This window comes from Neopsephotus bourkii, unplaced genomic scaffold (assembly GCF_033783945.1).
Source record: "Neopsephotus bourkii isolate Nb327-2 ecotype Australia unplaced genomic scaffold, CSIRO-AGI_Nbou_v1 NB_668, whole genome shotgun sequence".
NCBI lineage: Eukaryota > Metazoa > Chordata > Aves > Psittaciformes > Psittacidae > Neopsephotus > Neopsephotus bourkii.
Genome location: NW_026901167.1, coordinates 2,883,370 through 2,904,505, shown reverse-complemented (window position 1 = coordinate 2,904,505; position 21,136 = coordinate 2,883,370). Strand labels below are relative to the sequence as shown.

At 42.4% G+C, this 21,136-nt stretch overlaps 1 protein-coding gene across 10 annotated transcripts in view; it reads right to left on the bottom strand.

Moving 5' to 3' along the window:
- Window positions 1-513: 513 nt before the first annotated feature.
- The window catches only part of TAF1 (TATA-box binding protein associated factor 1), a 38,446-nt gene continuing 17,823 nt past the window's right edge, over window positions 514-21,136 (bottom strand). For 5 of the 10 annotated variants that reach the window (XM_061353327.1, XM_061353332.1, XM_061353329.1 and 2 more), the window contains 20 exons: window positions 20,640-20,789; window positions 20,365-20,484; window positions 20,014-20,189; window positions 19,101-19,342; window positions 17,650-17,863; window positions 17,216-17,381; window positions 16,855-17,066; window positions 16,522-16,630; window positions 16,236-16,334; window positions 15,313-15,490; window positions 13,242-13,309; window positions 12,734-12,856; window positions 11,598-11,690; window positions 11,438-11,522; window positions 8,657-8,724; window positions 8,455-8,571; window positions 3,494-3,592; window positions 3,073-3,220; window positions 2,106-2,283; window positions 514-1,095 (listed from right to left, as the gene is read on the bottom strand). In XM_061353327.1, the coding sequence (XP_061209311.1) occupies window positions 879-1,095; window positions 2,106-2,283; window positions 3,073-3,220; window positions 3,494-3,592; window positions 8,455-8,571; window positions 8,657-8,724; window positions 11,438-11,522; window positions 11,598-11,690; window positions 12,734-12,856; window positions 13,242-13,309; window positions 15,313-15,490; window positions 16,236-16,334; window positions 16,522-16,630; window positions 16,855-17,066; window positions 17,216-17,381; window positions 17,650-17,863; window positions 19,101-19,342; window positions 20,014-20,189; window positions 20,365-20,484; window positions 20,640-20,789 (2,862 nt within the window). In that variant the 3' untranslated portion in view covers window positions 514-878. Of the gene's footprint in view, window positions 1,096-2,105; window positions 2,284-3,072; window positions 3,221-3,493; window positions 3,593-8,450; window positions 8,572-8,656; window positions 8,725-11,437; window positions 11,523-11,597; window positions 11,691-12,733; window positions 12,857-13,241; window positions 13,310-15,312; window positions 15,491-16,235; window positions 16,335-16,521; window positions 16,631-16,854; window positions 17,067-17,215; window positions 17,382-17,649; window positions 17,864-19,100; window positions 19,343-20,013; window positions 20,190-20,364; window positions 20,485-20,639; window positions 20,790-21,136 lie in introns of those variants that run through there. The other 5 variants (XM_061353328.1, XM_061353330.1, XM_061353334.1 and 2 more) reach the window with 3 other exon arrangements.

The window sequence follows — 21,136 nt, the reverse complement described above, 5'->3', positions numbered from 1 at the left end:
CTTCGTCTCCTTCCGAGAAGTCTGTTCTCCGACAAGCGGCCTCTGCAGTCTAAGCAGCACTTCAGGTTCAGGTATCCTTCCGCACAGTCGTTGCAACAAACGCAACGGAGTTGCGCGTGCGCAACTACCCCCACCTCCCATAGTGCGGTGCCCCCGGTGCAGTCGGGGGGCTGCTGGCGCGGGGACTGCAGCGAAGGCGAGGCCAGGCCGCAGCAGCAGGGCCCAGTACCCGAATTTCTTTGCAGTGACCCCAGCAGCAAAATTCCACACACAGCCTCGGGTCTGATCCTGCCTCCCCAGTGACCAAAACTGAGGGCACCCTGTCAATAATGAACCTTCCTAAAGACTCAAAGGCACAAATTCTGATTTTTCAGACTAATTGCAACTTCAAAACAAAAACCAGGGCAGCTGTTCACTGCAGTATTTAAAACAGGCAAGTGGGGTAAGGTTCTGGCCGTGGCCTTCATGCTGTGGTCCCAGAGAGAAACCTTTCATTATATCATGAAATGATGATTTCCTAGGTCATCAACTGCAGCTATTTTAATCCAAGTAGTCTTTTTTTTTTTTTTCTGACAGAAGTACATATATCCAATAGGCCAGTATTGATGAGAAATTATTTTATGTCTATACTGACCTAAAACTGAAGAACAAACCATACAAATCTTCATTCTGGAGCTTACACAGGCTACAACAGCCCAAAACCTCAGCAGGGCCTGCGTGTCGAAGGCTTACTTTTTACCATTTATTCAATCACATTACACATTTTTATCACAGCAATTAAAATACAACATTAAAAAAATCTACTTCTTGCTAATACAGTCCACACTATACTGTTCCTTATACCAAACTGGGATGACCATCAGCTCAGGAAGGGGAGTTCATTCCTCTGAATCCAGGTCAGTGTCTCCTGCCATGGAATGGAAGTCCTCGCTGTCTTCCTCATCCTCAGACAGATGGACCTGACTCAATACGCTTGGGCCACAGCGTTGCTGTTCTTCCTCTTCCTCCTCTTCTGAGATCTCATACCCTCCAATACTGCTGAAACTTGTATCTCGTGTGTTGGATTTTGGGTCTGGTTCTTCATAACTGCCGTAACTGGAAGAAAGAAGATACTTGTATTATACCACTGTTTCATATCAACTGCTGATACTGACATTTCTGTATTTAACTCCTGTAAAAGTTCCCTGGCTTGAGGTCCTTGTGGAACACTCAGAACCACTGTACACTTCAGTTCTGCCAGTGGCCAGATTTAAAAAAAAATAGCCACAGTTCTGATGAAACAATTGTCTCTCAGCATCCTCATCCTACTCTAATGCACCCAGAGGAGGAAAAACATCAGTCCAACACCTTCCATCTATCACCTTTACTGTGGACAGGCAGGTAGACGGTCCATTCTCATCTCCTCTAACATTTTCTGCTAACTACTGACAAGGTACTGGGCTGGACTGACCCTTTGCCTGACGTGACATAGCTACCTCTATGGTAATTTACTGGGCATGTCATAATAATATCATTAAAGTAATGCTATTAGTAACATTAAAGGACTAAATTTCACAAGTAGGAAAACAAGCAAACCCCAGAGAATCTATTGCTAATACTCTACGGAATGGCCACAGAAGAAAGTAGATTCTCTCCAGTCAGTGCTGTACTTGTCATTTTCTAATAATGGACCTCCTTACAAAATACTGACTATGCATACTCCTATTCATTTGGACTGCAAGTAAGAAAATGCTTGTTCTTAGAAAACAAAAAAAAAAAAAACAAACCAAACCCCGTGAATTAATTAAGTTATCTGTGAATTTCAAAGGCATCTTGCAGTTTCCAAAACAACTTATAAAAGCCTTTAGTAGTCTTCAAAAACCACTGGGTACAGGAAATCATCTGACAAAAAACACTTTTTTTTTTTTTTTTAATTTAGCTAATGCTTTTATTAGTGAATATCTAACAGCAGAATCAAATTTCTGTCAATAAGTAGTAAATTGCAATTATGGTAATAATGGCTGCAACATTAAAAACAGTGACAAAAATTAAATCAGATAATCTTTAGCTTCTTATGATAAACAGTTCAGAAATCTTGAAGAGAAGGGATTTTCAGCTCCAATTACCTGATATTACTGTCCTCCATAACATGAGTTGTCTCCCCACCATCCCCTTCATAAGACATCATGCTTTCTTCATTGTCCATGCCCATTCGTGTGTTTTCTTGAAGAACATGAGGTTGTTTAGGTCTCACTGCATTGGGTTCTATATCAGAGTCGCTGCCACTCTCACTTAGTTGAATACCTGTGTAACAAAGCAATGTTTAGTCACAAATCCAACAGTTTTGTTCTGTCAGTTACATACCCACTCTATTTGCTTAAAGGCTATAATATGGACTGTAAGGCATGTGTATGAAGTAGTCTCCACAAGGTAGCAGAAAGGCTATCTGTAAGGCGATACCACTTACTGAGTGCCCAATTCTGATGTTATTCAAAAGCAATCTCACAACCACCATTACTCGAAAAGACCTTATTTGCTTGTCTACTTCAAATAATTTCCCCATCGTTGCCCCTAATAATTTTCAGAAACCACCACTAACTGCCACTATGAACTTTTCTGCATAGCAAATTTTTTTAGTAAAACAGGGAAATCATCTGAAGAACCTCCAGACACCTCTTCCAGTTCTTGATACATTGACCACACTCTCTCTTACTAAACTGAATGCTGTGCTTTTACTAAATTGCCCATTCTTGGCTCTGCACAACAAATCATAGTCTCAGTCTTTCCAGAACCATGTGCAGTTTCATTTTATGAAATGCAGTTGACCAAATCTTGTCTTAAGTCTGCTTTCTTTTGTGTCTGTACTTAGAGCACTCCTACTCCTCTTTGTTTTCAGTTCCATTTATGGTCAGCCAGTTTTCTCATCTTGCTCTTTGGTCTGTCTTCCTTCATGATGGCTAGAGCATGTGGCCTATGTAATCCCAGGTATGCTCTGATCTCTCTAATGCATGTTTTTGTGATGAAAGCATGAGATTAGCTGAGTTTGCAAACAACCAGTTCCTATTCAACCTTTTATAAAAAAAGGACACCTACATGAGAAAGGATTGTCTCCCTCTTCATCACTGCCCTCATCATCATCCTCTCCATCAGACATGAGCAAATCTTCATAGAGGACACTGGCCTGGGGCTGCTGTGCTGATCCTTCTTCATCAGCAAGGTCACCATCTGCATCTTCAACTTCCTAGGTCATACAGGCATAGTGAAGGTCAAACAGCATATAAACTACTGCTGCCATTTCCATGACATGCCTATGATTTATTACACTACTCAATATGAAGTATTCATTCATTTCATAATACTAATATTTTTAAACTACATTTAAAAGTGTAGCTATTGCTATCGATACTGCTGTCTTTCGGGGTGGCAGACACAGAAGACAGCCCTTATACTATTAAGACTTCTGCCATAAGCATGCAAGTCATCATGTGGCTGGGATTTCTGTAAATATACTCACTGGGGCTGGAGTCTTAGGTTTCCCATCATCATCCTCATCAAACCCTTCAATATCTACGTCGGAGTCTTCCTCACCCAGCCTACCTCGCCCCTGGCGCATCTGAATGGGGAACACAAACAGCAATACCATTGAGGGAGGCACTAGTGGACATAAAGACTGACATCGGGACCACAGTGATGGGTGTGGGAGTAAACGGGGTAAAGACGAAAATATATGTATAGCACTCCCAGAGCAAGGATTGCTTCTCTCTTTATTTCAACATCAGAGAGCAAACAGTCTCCACACACTTTTACCCTCACATGCTCATAGTTGAAAAGGGAATCTCCAGCCTTACAGCACCATAATTCTTTTTTTACCAAGCTACTTCTGGAAAATACCACCAGGTCTTAAAAAGTGCTTATTTTCACAAATTATTTTAAAAGCAGACAACGGTTTCAATAATCTTCTCCTGGTCTCCTCTCCCCTGTTCTTCCCTCAGTCACCACGAGTCCAAGGTAAAGAGGACCTGCAGATTCTGTCCCAAAGTCTATAAATTGAAAGTCTATAGAAAGCTGAAGGCATGCAAATCTAGAAGACATTCTCAAATCTAGAGACAGACCCAATACTAGATGGACATATTTATATTGGCTGGATGGCTGCATGCAAAGAGTTGTGGTCAATGGCTCAATGTCCAGCTGGAGACCAATAACGAGTGGTGTCCCTCAAGGACTGGTGTTGGGACTGGCCTTGTTCAACATCTTTGTCGCTGACATGGACAGTGGGATTGAGAGCACCCTCAGCAAGTCTGCCAATGACACCAAGCTGTGTGATTCAGTTGATATGCTGGAGGGAAGGAATGCCATCCAGAGGGACCTCAACATGCTTGTAAGGAGGGCTGATGCCAACCTCATGAAGTTTAACCATGACAAGTGCAAGGTCCTACACTTGAGTCGGAGCAATGCCAGGCACAGCTACAGGTTGTGCAGAGAAGATTCAGAGCAGCCCTGAGGAGAAGGACTTGGGGGTGTTGGTTGATGAGAAAATGAACATGGGCCGGCTTCAGTGTGCGCTCACAGCCCAGAAAGCAACCCTATCCTGGGCTGCAACAAAAGGAGCATGACCAGCAGGTCAAAGGACGTGATCCTGCCCCTCTACTCTGCTCTCAGGAGACCTCACATAGAATATTGTGTACAGTTCTGGTGTCCTCAACATAAAAAGGACATGGAACTGTTGGAACAAGTCCAGAGGAGGGCCATGAGGATGATCAGGGGACTGGAGCACCTACTGTATGAAGACAGGCTGAGAAAGCTGGGGCTGTTCAGCCTGGAGAAGGCTGCATGGAGACCTCACATCAGCCTTCCAGTATCTGAAGGGGGCCTATAAGGATGCTGGGGAGGGACTCTTCATTAGGGACTGTAGTGACAGGACAAGGGGTAACGGGTTAAAACTTAAACAGGGGAAGTTTAGATTGGATATAAGGAGTAAATTCTTTCCTGTTAGGGTGGTGAGGCACTGGAATGGGTTGTCCAGGGAAGCTGTGAATGCTCCATCCCTGGTGGTGTTCAAGGCCAGGTTGGACAGAGGCTTGGGTGACATGGTTTAGTGTGAGGTGTCCCTTCCCTGAGGGAAGTGTTGGTATCATACAAATCAGGTGGCTAAAGTATATGTAGAAACAGGCGAGATAACACTCTCAGGCACTGAACTGAGAACAGAACAGTATCTTGAGAGGTAAGACTGGGATTTCAGGACTAAATGAAAAATCCATTTCTTGGCACAGTGTTTGTATTAAACACTGTTTAATCAAAATATGATACTTATTCTTAAAGAACAAACATGGTAAAATAAAATGGCTCATAACCTCAGGCTTGAAGTTTGCCAAACAGCAGATTTAAAATAGAAGTTAGTGCTTCTATGCAGTGCAACCCTAGAGAGGCCAAAATCCTAAACAGACTCCAAAAAGATTAGACAGATTTATAGAGAATAGTCCTTTCTGCAGCTCGTAAATACAATGGCCCAGACACAACACCAGTTTAAGGTGCCTGAAGAGCCAATTGCCAGAAGCAAAGAGGTTTCACTCTAAGAGGAATTACTGTATGTTTGCATCTGCTTACTTCTGGTCCCTGCCAGAGACAGAATACTTGATTACATCAACCTTTGGGTTGACTCAGCATGCCCGTTTTAATTTCCCTTCCCACAATGGAAATGGTGTTCCAATCACAAATACTGCTATCAGAACTGGAAAAGGTCTATCACATATGAAATAGCAAAGATTCAACTTTCAGTCAGTTCTGTGTAAACCACTGTCTCAAGAGTCCCTAAAGTAATGAAACAAAACAAATCAAAACAAAAAAGGGGGGGAAGGAGGGGTTTGGATAAAGTGTTCCTTTTAAGTCAGTCTGGTGTTTGCACGCCCTTCAACCTCTGAAGAATTCCTGAGAAATTACATATTAGGACTTTGATAAAATACCCTTATAATACACAGTGTTTATAGCATGACAATCCTGAAATTGTTAAAAGCAGCAGCAGTAATGCTTAAATTAGGTAAAACAGGCTTCCTAAGAATTTAAACAGACACGTAATCACAGACAGCTCTCTACTTGCTGTATTTGCTTTTTATAGCCTGGAGTCCAACTCTTGAAGACACACAGAGGTAAGTACTAGTCATCACAACTGCAACTGTAATAAACGGAACTAAAGCTAAGCAACCATCACCAGACCTGCCATCTGTGATAAGTCTGGGAGTGTGGAAAATGAGAGTGTATCCCCAGCCAAGAAGCAGACGGAAGAGAGTGGCCTTCAGATGACAAGTGAGAGCTCAGGAAGGTCTCTCCTTTAGCAAGCACAGAGAAGGAATAGACAACTAATAAGCAGTTCATTGCTCAGGCCTCTTTTCTTCCTGATAACCAACCTAGAAAAAAATCATAACAGGTAATACTGGTCTTGGGAAGTAAACCATCAGATAGAAAGGAGAGTGACATTTTTGTCCCCCATTCTCTGAGGTATTGCGATCATCCCTGATTCCATGAAATTTTCCTTGAAATGTGTCAACAGATAGTTTCAACAGCTAATCTCCAAAGACTTCCTTGCAGCCTGACACTTCCCATTGCCATGAAGGTCTTTTTCCATGACACTCAGTTTCAGTATTCTCATCCCGTTGAATTCAATCATTATTCCTACCAAGCCCATTCTAACATCCTAAGATGCTACATTTTGGGGTTTGTTTTGTGGGGAGTGATGGATGGTGTAAATATTGCCCAGAAATTGCATTCTACTATTTGAAGGATAGAAACCTGACGGATAAAGAATTGACTGGATGGCCACACGCAGAGAGTTGTGGTAAACAGCTTAATATCCAACTGGAGATGGGTAATGAGTGGTGTCCCTCAGGGGTCAATGTTGGGACCGATCCTGTTCAAAATCTTTGTCAATGAAATGGACAGTGAGACTGATGCACCCTCATCAAGTTTGCCGAAGACACACCAAGCTGTGTGATTTGACTGATACGATGGAGGGAAGGGATTAGCTGTAGTGGGACCTTGACACGATTGTGAGGTGACCAATGCTAACCCCACGAAGTTCAACAATGCAAAGTGTCCTACACCTAGGTTGGGGCAATCCCAGGCACAGCTACAGTTTGAGCAAAGAAGAGATTCAGAGCAGCCCCTGCAGAGAATGACTTGGGGGTGCTGGTCATTGAGAAACTGAAATGAGCCAGCTTCAGTGCACTTGCAGCCCAGAAACCAGCCTGAAGAAGAGAAGCTGTGTGGAGACTTCATAGCAGCCTTCCGCTATCTGAAGGAGGCTTACAAGGATGCTGGAGAGGGACTCTTCATTAGGGAATGTAGCAACAGGACAAGGGGTGATGGGTTTAAACTAAAACAGTGGAAGTTTAGTTTAGATATAAAACACAAGTTCCTTACTGTGCAGGTGGTGAGCAACTGGTACAGGTTGCCCAAAGAACTGATAAATGCTCTGTCCCTGGTAGTGTTCAAGACCAGGCTGGATGGCGCTTGGACCAACCTGCTCTAGTGGCAGGTGTCCCTGCCTGTGGTAGGGGGTTGGAACTGGATGAGCTTTAAGGTCCCTTCCAATGCAAACCATCTGGTGATTCTGTGATTCATTCTATATCTCAGACACTAGGATGACATTCCCTGAATCAATATTTACTGAGCAAATTCCAAAGGCAATTTTATTTTTCAGGAATGAACTTGTCATTCATGTAAGTTTTTACCAATGTTTTTAAAAACAACCTGAGTCAAGACAACAAAAATAAAGAAGTCTAAGTAGCTTATAAAATCTTGTCAAAATGTAAATGCTGAAAAAGCAGTCTGTCATACAATCTCTAGTATAAAAATAATGCTTCCAACTTGGTCTAGAATACATACAAAATAACTAATACACACAACCGTCTGCTATATAATAATAAAGAGTAAAAAAAATATTATTTCCATTAGAACCAAAATAAAGAAATCTAAAGAATCCCACCAAAGAATGCAGAGAAGTCAGACTGCACTGACCATATTAAGCACTTTCTTTGCTCACTGCAATAAGCCTCTTAAATCATACCCCCACAAAACAGCTCTTTGGCTTCTTCTCAGAACTACAGCATTGATTTTTCTTCACATTCTCCTTACCTTTCCACTGCTTGTCTTCCGAAGGTTTCAAACTGCTACACATGCACATTCTTTGAGCTTCCAATCAATGCTCAGTTGTGCCTGACTGTACACAGCTCATCCTTGATCAGTTTTGCAAGTTGTTTGGGAAATTTCCTTTTTTGTCTTAGATATCTCACCCTCTGAAGCATCATAACCACTTCTCATATTTATCCTTAAAAAATAGCTGCTAACACACTATTCAAATAGACACTCCAGTAAAAAGAAAAATGCAGACGGATGAAGAACAGTAAACAAAGAGGCAATTCTGGATCACAAATGCAGGAGACTGAAACTAAAAGGAAGTGAAAACTTTGCATGGTCACTTGCCTGTGGAGTGTAGGGACCAGGGGTCATAGGATCAAGACTTTCCAGATCTGCCTCCTCTAGTGCTGCTTCCTTAGCAGTAGAGATGTCTCTCTCAAGTTGAGTCAGGTGCTCATCATACTAAAAAGAAAGAAGCTTGCTGAAGTTGCAGAATAAAAAATTCAGACATACAAAAATTTTGCAATAGAGTGAGCAGTCCACATACCTCAGCTAAAGTCTGGTAACAGATGTTTACAATCTCCTGTGCTGTTTTTGTGTACTGACTGTCTGGGCCTGTAGTAAGAAACAAATGTCTTTACGTATTCTCACATTTGCTCAGTTCTAGCTGCTGAAACAGAACTGCTTTTGGTTACACAGCTTTCACTACACAGGTCCCTAAATCCCAACACCTCTGATCTAAAGAGAAATAGTCAAACCATCCATCCTCAGGGTATTCAGTCCTGAGTTGGATGACGGAGATGGAGAGCTGACCAAAGTCCCCATAATCCAGGAAGAAATGGTTACTGATCCCCTGCTCCACCTAGACATACACAAGTCCAAGAGTGCTGAAGGAACTGGCAAAGAAACTTGCTAAGCCACTCACTGTCATTTATCAGCAGACTAGTGGGCAGGTCTCCATCAACTACCTGGACTTGTGCAAAGTGTTTTACATTGTCTCACACAACATCCTTGTCTCTAAGCTGGAGAGACATGAATTTGATGGATGGACCACTCGGTGGATGAAATGGATTGCCACATGCAGAGAGTTGTAAATGCCCCATCCCTGGCAGTGTTCAAGGCCAGGTTGGACGAGGCTTGGAGCAAGCTGCTCTAGTGGAAGGTGTCCCTGCCTGTGGCAGGGGGTTGGAACTGGATGAGCTTTAAGGTCCCTTCCAACACAAATCACTGTATAATTCTATGACTGGAGGCTGGCCAATGTAATGCCTCTCTACAAAAAGGTCAGGAAAGAGAATCCCGGAAACTATAGGCCTGTCAGCCTGACCTCAGTGCTGGGGAGTCTTCGAGCAGATGATGTTGAGTGAGATCACACAGCACATGCAGGAAAACAGGGGTGTCAGCATGGGTTCATGAAGGGCAGGTCCTGCTTGATGTTCTACAAAAAGCTGACCCACTGGGTTGATAAGGGAAAGGCTGTGGACATTGTCTATTCAAACTCTAGTAAAGCATTGACACTGTAGTGTTTTTACTGTAGTTGACAGGACAAGGGGTAACAGGTTAAAACTTAAACAGGGGAAGTTTAGATTGGATATACGGAGGAAATTCTTTCCTGTTAGGGTGGTGAGGCACTGGAATGGGTTGCCCAGAGAGGTTGTGAATGCTCCATCCCTGGCAATGTTCAAAATCAGGTTGGACGAGGCCTTGGGTGATATGGTTTAGCGTGAAGTGTCCCTGCCCATGGCAGGGGGGCTGGAACTTGATGATCTTAAGGTCCTTTCCAACCATAACTATTCTATGATTCCTACCTTAAGGTCCTTTCCAACCCTAACTATTCTATGATTCTACGATTCTATGATTCTGTCTCCCACAGCGTTCTCCTGGAGAAACTGGCTGCTTACGGCCTGGATAAATGGATTCTTTGCTGGGTTGGAAACTGGATGGATGGCAGAGCCCAGAAAGTGGTGGTATTTGGTGTCACATGTAGCTGATGACCAGTCACTAGTGGTGTCCTTCAGGGCCTGGTTGTTTAATATTTTTATTGATGATCTGTATGAGAGGATTGAGAGCACCCTCAGTAAATTTGTGGACAACACCAAGTTGGGTGGGAGTGTTGATCTGGTGGAGGATAGCAGGCTCTGTACAAGGATCTGGGCAGACTGGACCAAGGGGCTGTGGCCAATGGGATGAGGTTCCACAAGACAAAGCGCCAGGTCCTGCACTTGGGCCACAACAACCCCTTGCAATGCCCCAGGCCTGGGGAAGAGCGGCTGGAAACTGCTCATGGGAAAGGAGCTGGGGGTGCGATTGATGCAGCTGAACACGAGCAGCTTGTGCCCAGGCAGCCAGGAAGCCCCCAGCATCCTGGCCTGTATCAGCACCAGTGGGGCAGCAGGGCCAGGGCAGGGATTGTGCCCCTGCGCTGGGCACTGGTGAGGCCGCACCTCAAATCCTGCGCTCAGCTCTGGGCCCCTCACTACAAGAGAGACATTGAGGGGCTGGAGCGGGGCCAGAGAAGGGAATGGAGCTGGTGCAGGGCCTGGAGCACAAGTGTGATGGGGAAGGGCTGAGGGACCTGGGGGTTCAGTCTGGAGAAGAGGAGGCTCAGATGGGACCTGATTGCTGCCTACAACTACCTGAAGGAAGGTTGTAGTGAGGTGGGGTCAGTCTCTTCTCCCAAGGAGATGGGACAAGAGGAAATGGCCTCCAGTTGCACCAACAGAGGTTTAGATGGAGATGAGGAACAATTCCTTCCACAAAGGGTGCTCAGGCATTGGAACAAGCTGCCCAGGGCAGTACTGGAGTCACCATCCCTGCAAGTGTTCACACACCGTGGAGACAAGGCCTCAGTGCCATGGGTTAGTGGTGGCCTTTGCAGTCCTAGAGGGATGGTTGGACAGAATGAGCTTAAAGGTCTTTTCCAACCTGGTTGATTTTAAGATTCTATAAAGTAGAGTTCACATTTGGCCGACAAAGAGCAATCAGTCTCTGGCAGCATTAAAATTATTATTTAGGAGATAGGACAGTTGAACCCTGTCGCAGTCTCAAGGAAACAAATCCCTGAAGCAGAGATGTGTACTGAACAAGTAGAAAATCCTCCCCAAAGGTTAACTGCCCCATTTTGCACAAGATGACAAATAAAGCACCATGTGATACTGAAAATATCACTGCTTAAGCATCTACTTTCTCTGCAGGAAAGGCAAGCTACAATCAAGGTCAGGATTCATAGCTTCAGGCTTTAACAGGCTTTAACTATAGAACTATAGAACAGGTGCCCAGATGTATTCTGTTAAATACAGAAGGAAGCTGTAACCTTGTTTTCACCACCTACCATTGTACTTAATGCTGTTGGCAAGGATGAGGTTAACATCATCAAGGAAAGTTTCTCTGCTCTGGTATTTGTGTTTGGAGATATTCTGGAAGAGATCAGAACCCAGTAAGTAACCAAGTCTCAGTATCTCTCAAGAGGCTACTCAGATCAAGATACATACCTTGCGGATAGTCTCCAGATCCATTGGATTAACAATCACCTTGTAGTAATCAGGAACAAACTTTTTGTTAACTGGATGATGAAATGGCCAAGACTGAAGGAAAGAAAACAGCCCACTTTAGAAAGCATCTGTGCAGAATTTCTTAGTTTGAGCTACAAATTTCACAAAGCTAGTCTCCAGAACTGAGTAACACTCAAAATGTATGGGAAGTATTCATCAGAAGGTGTCTCGAACCCTATCATTTAGCTTCAGGAGGGACACATTAAAAAGATCTACCAGTTGGACTTTTAACTAAGCCTGTTGCAACCTGTTTGACCGTAGGAATATGTAATATGAAATACTAATAACTTTTCTATTTTACATCGCTGTTTCCTCCACCACAAAACTAGTGTCCAGCAAGAACACTCACTGCTTGTACAATAAACAAACATAAACCTAGGTCTGATCTTACAATGGGGGCTATATATACCCATTTATCTGTTCATCATGGTGAGACGGCACAGAAAAACTCCAAAATCCTTTCTAAACATCAGAAATGACCACATGGTGATGACGGAGAATGGAACCAACAAATTAAAGAGGACGGACATTAAGCCCTTTCTGCCAGTCTAACCTCTGCAGACTCTTGTTCGTTACTCCAGCCAGACACAATGCACACTATAGAATGACATCAAAGTCTTGATATTTGCAGTTTTTGATAAGCTTAAAGGCTTTTGGTTTGTTTTAGTACTAACAAATTGTACAATACTGGGTAAACCTGGTCAATTAGAAATCAACTTGTATTTTGTGTGCATCTGAAAACTTTGCAGAGTGCTACCAAGGCAAGTGCTATAAGCAGCAGGAGAGTATGTTTTATAATTACCATGCTTAATGAAAATCAGTGATTTCATATTAATGGGAGATTGACACAAGAACCATTCAGGAGTGAGAACAGAAGGAAAAAAACCTGGAACCCAGGCTTCACTGGCCTTTTGCTCTAGTGAAGGGGGTGAGTACAGGTGTGCCTGTGCCTTTCAGAAAATCACGAGCCAGCTCCCTGGCAGAGTACTCTTTCAATGACAAGGTAAATATGTAGCCACAGGACTATGATCAACATATTTTACACATGACACACACATTCTACTTAAGCTACATACATCTGGAACTGCCATCATCTTTTGAGTTACAATGTTATCCAAAATGAAGGAAAAGGCCACTTGATCATCATCATCCAGGAGGGGATTAATTGCTTTTTCTAATCGAGCCAGTTTATCTTCCTTCTGCAATAGAAGTAAGGAACATCAGTGGTTGACCCTAAATTAGTAACTTAATGTCAGGTACTCTGTCCCAAGAGATTCCCATTCACCTTTTCATGAAGACACTTGTAAGGAGGGTCAATAGCCTAGATACAAGCCTACATACAAGATAAAGTAACTAGAGTAATAAATGAGCACCTGTTTTTTTGAGAAAGACTCTAATGTGAACTGTTTACACTTGTAAAAAATCAAATACATCTTAGGGTAGGGGGAAGTTCCCTTATTATTCTACTATTCTCCTTAAAGCCTTCTGGTTTGCCTACACAAGTCCTCCACCCTCAAAATCCTCCACCATGTCTGAATATCCCTCCCCTCTCCACTCTGACCTCAATTCATTCACAAGACTTGCCTCTTTCAGCTTTTCATCACACAGGTCCAGCATGGACTGAGATATTTGTGTCAGTGAGTGCTTTGGCCCTGCAAACACACAGAAAGTACAGTGAGACACTCCAGCCTGATTAAAAAGGCAATTATGTCACTTAATATGACTTAATCTTTACTCCTAAAGCATCACTGATTATATTTCTAGCAAGTATGCTCTCAATACGCACAATTACTAAAGTATAGCATTGGATTTCATATGTATTTTGTAGCAAATATTCACACTTCTGGTACACATTCTGTTAAGGTCTGGAAACCCTACAGGAAAGCAGCTGTGCCCATGGAAGACTGACTTCTAAGCCCTCCACCTTTAGCTAGTCTTCAGAGTATAAGCCATGAAATTTCTGTTTTCTTCACTAAATCAGTCATTGAAGCAGAACTGCTAAGGAAGGCAAGATGGACATTAAGGAATCATGAAAACTGGAGCTTTAAATTATTTCATGATTCCTCACACATGAAAACAAATATTTGCAAGAGAAGTACGAAAAAAAATCTGATTTATTAGGATAAAACAGGGATTTAGCTGACAAAATAATAAAGGACAGTAAAGACAAAATTATCATAGAATCATAGAATAGTTAGGGTTGGAAAGGACCTCAAGATCATCAAGCTCCAACCCCCCTGCCATGGGCAGGGACACCTCGCTCTAAACCATATTACCCAAGGCCTCATCCAACCTGGCCTTGAACACTGCCAGGGATGAAGCATTCACAACCTCCCTGGGCAACCCATTCCAGTGCCTCACCACCCTAACAGGAAAGAATTTCCTCCTTATATCCAATCTAAACTTCACCTGTTTAAGTTTTAACCCACTACCCCTTGTCCTATCACTACAGTCCCTAATGAAGAGTCCATCCCCAGCATCCCTATAGGCCCCCTTCAGATACTGGAAGGCTGCTATGAGGTCTCCACCACTAAAATTAGTGCTGTCAATGCTACCCTGGATGCTACACAGCCCAGAGAGACAACACAGCGGGGAAAGGTTTTTATCTGTCAAATAAATACTTTCTGGACAAATACCTTCCTATGAGTGGTCACAATACAGCTGACCTATAGTTGCTCAATGAATCAGCACTTTTCCTTAGTAAATGCATGCTCTATTGCAGAATCTACTCTTTGTTTTCTTTAAACTAGCTTTCTGACTTTCCCAAATGGGAAAAAAATATTGCAAGTAGTAATACACACAAAATCATTACAGTAAACTCAAAGGGAGTGGCTTCAACAGGTGTGAATTATTCCTATTTGCATTGAAACACTTATTCACTAGAGCGTGATATTAAAAAAATCAGTTCATAAGTATCTCTGAACCAATCCATCTCTGAAAGCAAAAAAGAAGGACAGTCATAATGTATTTTACTGAAAACAGTGCTCTGCTTAGCTTCACCCTGTATGAAGGGCATACGCAGGGCTTTGCTTCAGTGCAGTTTGACTTACCACCATTCTATGATTCTATGAATACATGCACCAGTGTCTTCAGTCACACAAGTCTGTAACTGAACTTCAGTTACTACACAAAATCATAGAATTCCAGACTGGTCTGGGTTGGAAGGGACCTTAAAGATCATTCAGCTCCAAACCCCTACCATGAGCATGAACACCTTCCACTAGAGCAGGTTGCTCCAAGCCCAATCCAACCTGGCCTTGAACACTGCCAAGGATGGGGCAGCCACAGCTTCTCTGGGCACCCTGTGCCAGCACCTCAGCACCCTCACAGGGAAGAACTTCTGCCTAACTTCTAATCTGCATCTCCCCTCTCTCCCATCCCTCCCTTGTCCCATCACTAAATGCTCTTGTAAAAAGTTCCTCTCCAGCATTCACAGTTATCGTTTAGTTATTGTTAAATGCTAGAGTCCACTTCTTCCTTATTTATGAATTACTCATTAATGTTAATCTAGCCTTTCTAATACATCTGGTAAAAACATTTATTGTTGCCATCTCTCAGTGAATTTATTCTGCTTTTCTACTGCTTTCATTATTTCTAAAAGATTCACACCTCATGCATTAGCAGAAACAGTTTCCCTACCTTGTTAATAGCCTACCATTGTATGTTGCACTGTTCTTAACAATCAGTTCCAGATGTTCTCGGAACTCTTCTCGGGATGGGTACTGGCGCTTACGAACATTTTCACGTAGGGTCTGTAAATCCATGGGCCGAGTAATGATCTTATAATAATCTTTGACAACTTTTGGATTTACAGGAGTATGAAAGGGGTATGTCTGAGGATGAAAATAAAAGAATCAATGTTCATTACACACAATACTAGCACAGCTAATGTAAATTTAACTATCCTCAGTTCAATAAGTACTAACACATACATGATCCCCGTTACACGATCAGCTCCTTAAATGCACCAGGGAATATACGATAAGCTCAGCCCCATGGCAGCTATCACTTTCTTCTACAATATATTCTTTAATACCATTATAAGAAGACTCTCACAAACATTTTCAAATGCTATTTTTTGTTATGCGGCACAAAAGTCAAGAAACTGAACCTGAAAATCTCAAATCTTCAATTTTATCTTTTTATTTCGCATGTTTCTGATAAAATTCTGGTCAGAAACGGTGACATAAAGAAGCATAGCGCCACATATATAGAAGTATTCCATGTTGCTACATCAAGCATCATTTATCTTTTTCTGCTTTTCCAGAAAAAAAACAACAAACAAACAAAAAAACAACAAACAAACAAAAAAACACCCCACATCCCAGGCTTTGAATATATCTCAATACAGAAATATTCAACAGTATTTTCTGATATGAACATTTTCATCTCAAAAAGATTCTGAGCTGAAATAACTGTAGAAATAATGCACACTAACTGTGTGCAGAACAGGGGGGAAAAGGAGTAGCCTACACTCACCTGAGAAAAGCCTACCCTAATTTTGCTGTCTACAACACATAATCTACTTCAACCCTATTGCTTAATACACAGCTTTTTGGTCTCATAGCTTGAACTTACATTAGGAAGATCCCTTATGTCATTGATGATGCCCTCTAATATGGATGACAGCGTCACCATGGGATCTGTTCGCCGTCGGTGGATAGACTTATGCGGACGCTGAAGAAATCAGAGACAGAAAAGTTAAGGCAGTTCCAAGATGCAAACTATTTACCCACAGAAATGCTAGGCAATTTATTAATTTATTGGTCCATGTAGAGGATGCACAGGAGTAGTAAAGAAACTGGCCAGCAGGTACAAACAGAAATAGAGATGCTGCCATCAGCTCATAAACACCTTCACTCACATTCAAGTAATCACAGTGAACAGTTGTCCCTACTCGCCGCTTCTTCTTTGGAGGAAGCTGCTGTTTGGGAAACTTCAGGACCAGTGATTTCCTGCGAACTTCGTCCGCACTAGACGAAACAAAAACACAGACTGCTTTCTCCAGCCCTTCTATCAATTGAGACCATTTGTCACCATCAGCCATTATACCAAATACACAATCAAAATACTACAGTAATAGTCTATGCAAAGCCCTGCCGCTTTTTCTTGTGATTAATACACTAACGTGTATTCTTCACTAAGCTGTAAATTGTTTTTTCTTACTATCCATCAGTATCTCTGCTTCTTCCCTTACCTCTCAATCAGTTGTTTTCCCAAGACAATTTTTGTTCCTTCTACTTTGATGAGTTCTTCATTATCATTATGAATTACTGTTTTTTCCAGCTCTTCCTCCTGCTCCTCTGTCATTGCAACAGGATTAGAAGGTGGGGCATTTGTTTGGTAGTAGAGAGGGCAGAACTTATTCGTCCTCATGTGGCCAATTGCACCACATGCTCCGCATTTTAGCTGCAGAAGCATAAGAAAGATGACAGACCAGAATCAGGCTCCTAGTTCAGAGGCAAAGTATCATTAAAATCCTCTAGTACATCACTAGAACAGAAAACGTTGCCAATCCCCAAGACCTGTTAATATGCTTTATGAATGGATGTGCTTACTTTCAAGTCTGGACGCTCTTTCATTTTCTTGGGCTTCTTTTCTGGAGGGCCCTTAAGTTTCTCTTTTTCTTGGTTCCGTTTTAACCTCCGTAATTGTTCTTGGATCCTGCGTCGCTCCTTACGCATTTCCTCACGGTGCTGTTCATCAAACAGAGCAAACTTCCGTCTGGGGGGGATGACACCAAAACACAACACACAAGGTTTTTCGTTTGAGTTGATGATTTACCAGATGCTATTCTGTCACATTAATCACTGCACAAAATTCATACTGCCCTCCAAATGGACAGCCATTAAATTTATTTCTCTACACAATTACAGAAGTGCCGGGCTTTTACACTAAAGTCTACATTTCTTCATACTGCCAATAAAATGAAGTAGTCTACAGGCAAAACTGGAAAGAAAAAAAAAAAAGAAAAAAAATACATAGGTCTTACATAAACTCTTCATCCTTTGTAGTCCGTATTCGGCAGTAGGCATCAATAACTGCAGGCTTCCGAACTGTCTCACACCTCACATACTCTTTCCCATCCTCGTCTCTAAACGTACGATAGATTTTGAGGCGACGGCCAGTGGCAGAGGAATTAAGGCTGGTTACAGAGGCAGTGTCGTCATCTTTGTGAGAGTTTGCTGAGGCTCCTGAAGCTGATGCTACAAGAAAGTTTTTAATTTACTTTTAATTTCTTTCACACTGTAGAAGCATCATTGTTTAAATCAGCAGACAGTTTTGGCTTATAAGCTTCCAAGACACACTTCAGGAAAACCTAAGCAATAGAAGTCTTTCCCTTGCTTGTTCATATTCTCTTATAGTAACATATATTAATCTGAAACAAAGTTAACTACTGAATTATCCACATGGATTATAAAGACAGAAGGAACAACTTGTCAACAAGGACCTGCAGGTGCCTAAGCACAACCTATAAGGCAACTGCAATTAAGGCCCTGCAGATTGCTTATAGTCACATTGGGTTTCACCATAAGTGTGGAGATCTGGCAGAAACTGAAGGTCAACAGTTACCCAGTTCTCCACCATGTTACAACCAGTGAGTTAATAGCCTTGTCTCATGTGACCACAGAGATTTTCTTCAAAATAAGATAGAATTTCATAAGGCAATAATCATCAGCAAGTCTTCCACATATCCCTTACTAAATTATTACAGTAATTATTTAATTAGTGATTTATTCCTGATCTGGGTTTACAACAGCAACAATAATGCTGACCCAGACACAGCAGAGTTCAACTTTGCTTACACACATGCAGCAAGAAAGAGTGGTCATGAGCTCCATCATACAGACAGAAGTTCATTCACAGGTCAGATATTTCTACCTGCTAGTTTAGGTACATGTCAAGTTCTCCCAAATGCACTTAAAAGAGAGACATCTCCAGTTGCCCAATTGCCTCCCAAATACGCTGCTACAGAACAGAGTGCAACAGTCACTATCAACCTACATATTGTGCCTACCTGTTTCACACACATAGCTGTGTTTACAAACAAGATCCAACTGGAGTACCATGAGCTGACTGCAGGAACTGTTTGTGAATACATCTTGAGAATATCACCATTCAAAAATACCACTTCACCCTCCCACTACCCCCCCCCCAAAAAAAAACAAAAAAGGAAACTCAAGCAGCAAGCAGCAGTGAATATCTAAATACCAGATTAAGTTTATAGTTCAAAATAAGCAAAGCTATGGGGCAAAGAAACACTTTAAATGCATTTTCAGCCAGTGACTTCTCAGGAGAAGAAGCACCAGGTAAGCATGTCTGTACATTCTCCCTGTAAGAAATCCACATTCTCCCCTGACAGGCCAGATCAGCACACTTTGCAACCTGACACAAAGTTCTGCATACCTTCCCAGGCACATTCTGGTGGCCAAAGTTACTTACACAGCCCCTTTTTGTCTCTTCTGTCCTTTCTGCCCCTCTCTTTGTCATTACCACTGTCTTCTCCCAGAAGCATCCTTTGCAATTCCTTTCGTTCCTGCTCTTCTCTTTCCCGAGAGAGCTGAGAACTAGTTTTCTTGTTCTGTAACATATTCTCAATGTTCTTTCCCATTTCTTCAAAGTCACTGTCTTCAGCTGAGCTGCTGTCTGTGTCTGTTGACAGGATCTCAGTGGATTCCAAAACCCTGAAAGAGGAGGCACCTTGAAAGTCAGTTACTGTTGCCCCTCCACATCTCTCCCCCAACCCCCAGAATAATCAGCCTGTTACCTTCCCAGAAAATCAACGATAAATAGGACACAAAGGTTTGAAAATTAATGTTGCAAGTCACTACAAGAATAGGCATAACATATTCCCTTCTCAGTCCTCCTGTAATCCTCATGTCCAAAAGATCAATTGTTCCTAGCCAAATTGCTCCTTCTCCAACAAGTTGTTCTCTTCATCATCAACAGTACTGTATACCCTCCCCACTAGCAGGTTTTGGCCTAACAAATAATGCATTAATTCTTTTGGCAGTTCTAAATAATAGGACATAGAATTGGTAGTTGCTCTTCAAGAGAGAGATGGTAAACTGCTGTTAACAAAACAAATGAACAAAAAAAAGACAGAAAGGGCAGGCAGGACAGGCAGAAGGGCAGGCAGGTGGGCACACAGAGAGAAAGAAAATAAGGGGGCTAACCCGTAAGTTGCTATTAACAGCCAAAGTCCTCTTTCTCAGTGCTGTATTTTGTGGGCCCAACCAGCCAAATGAACATCTATACCACTACATATCAGTAAGCCCCAGGCATACACAGTGCTGGACTTTCAAGATGGGGACAGGGTGGGGTTCAAGGCTGTAAACATTAGATAAGTACTTACTTATTTTGTAAATCAAAGATGCGCTGACACTCTTCTTTGTACCTCTCCTGATGTTCTGCTACAGAAAACCGAGAACCCCGTGCAAATTTGCTCATAGGACCTTCCCCTGAACGAGCCTGCTCTGTAGACATTGTGCGTACCACATCAATCACTTCCCACCGGGACAGCTTCTTTATCTGCAAAGAGGAAGACACACTAGAAATGACCTTAGAGACAACTGAAGGAGCTGACTGTGGATTTCAACCCCTTTCCACCCAATGTCAGAGCAGAAACGGACACATCCTTTCCACTACCAGCTGCTGAATCTGCTAGTGAAGAGAACTCTGTAACCTGCTCCAGGTCCATGCTTACCTCCTCTTCAGGCACTCCAAATTTACGCAAAAGCTGTTTGGCATTTTTGAGAGAAAGTCGGCGCAGATCAGCATCTGTCCCAGTCACTGTCTTTTTCACTGGCTGAGGCTCTTTATCATCCTGTTCAGGGAAAGATGCAGCCTATTAATGTCATCAATTAAGTCTTTCCTAGGTTCATATGATATTTTCTGTTCCTGGCGCCCCGTATTTACTCCATTTCTCCCACATGACTTTCCAGTTACTGCTTCATGTCCAACCCAACCTTGGGGCTATACCTTTTGCTGAGTTGGCTTGTTTGGAATCTTCACATAAGAGAATCCTTCACCACAACCAGTAGGATCTGCTACACCAGTCACTTCAAGTAGGCACTTGCCCTTCATAGCAGCAATGAAGGCTCGTGTAGTGTTCCATGGAGCTGTGCGCACCTGCCAGCAAGAAACACGTCCTCACAATTCTACTACCATCCATGAATTCCAAGCTTTTTATTTTGGATTCTTCCAATCATACTGAGAACTATTCAACTGACATAATGAGGGTAAGTTCCACTTCCTGATTCTTTGGCTGCCCTGATAAAACCTCTATGAACAAGCAAGTGCTAGATACCTCACAAAAGGCATTTAAGGCAAAAAGCCTAGTCCTGAAAGGACCTGGCAAGAAAGATTCCCAAACACGGGTATAAGCTTGGCAGCAAATTTCTCAAAAAAGTCACAAGAATATTTGATATACTAAGTCCAACTTCAAGTATGTCCTTTAAAGGCCTCATTTCTTTCCT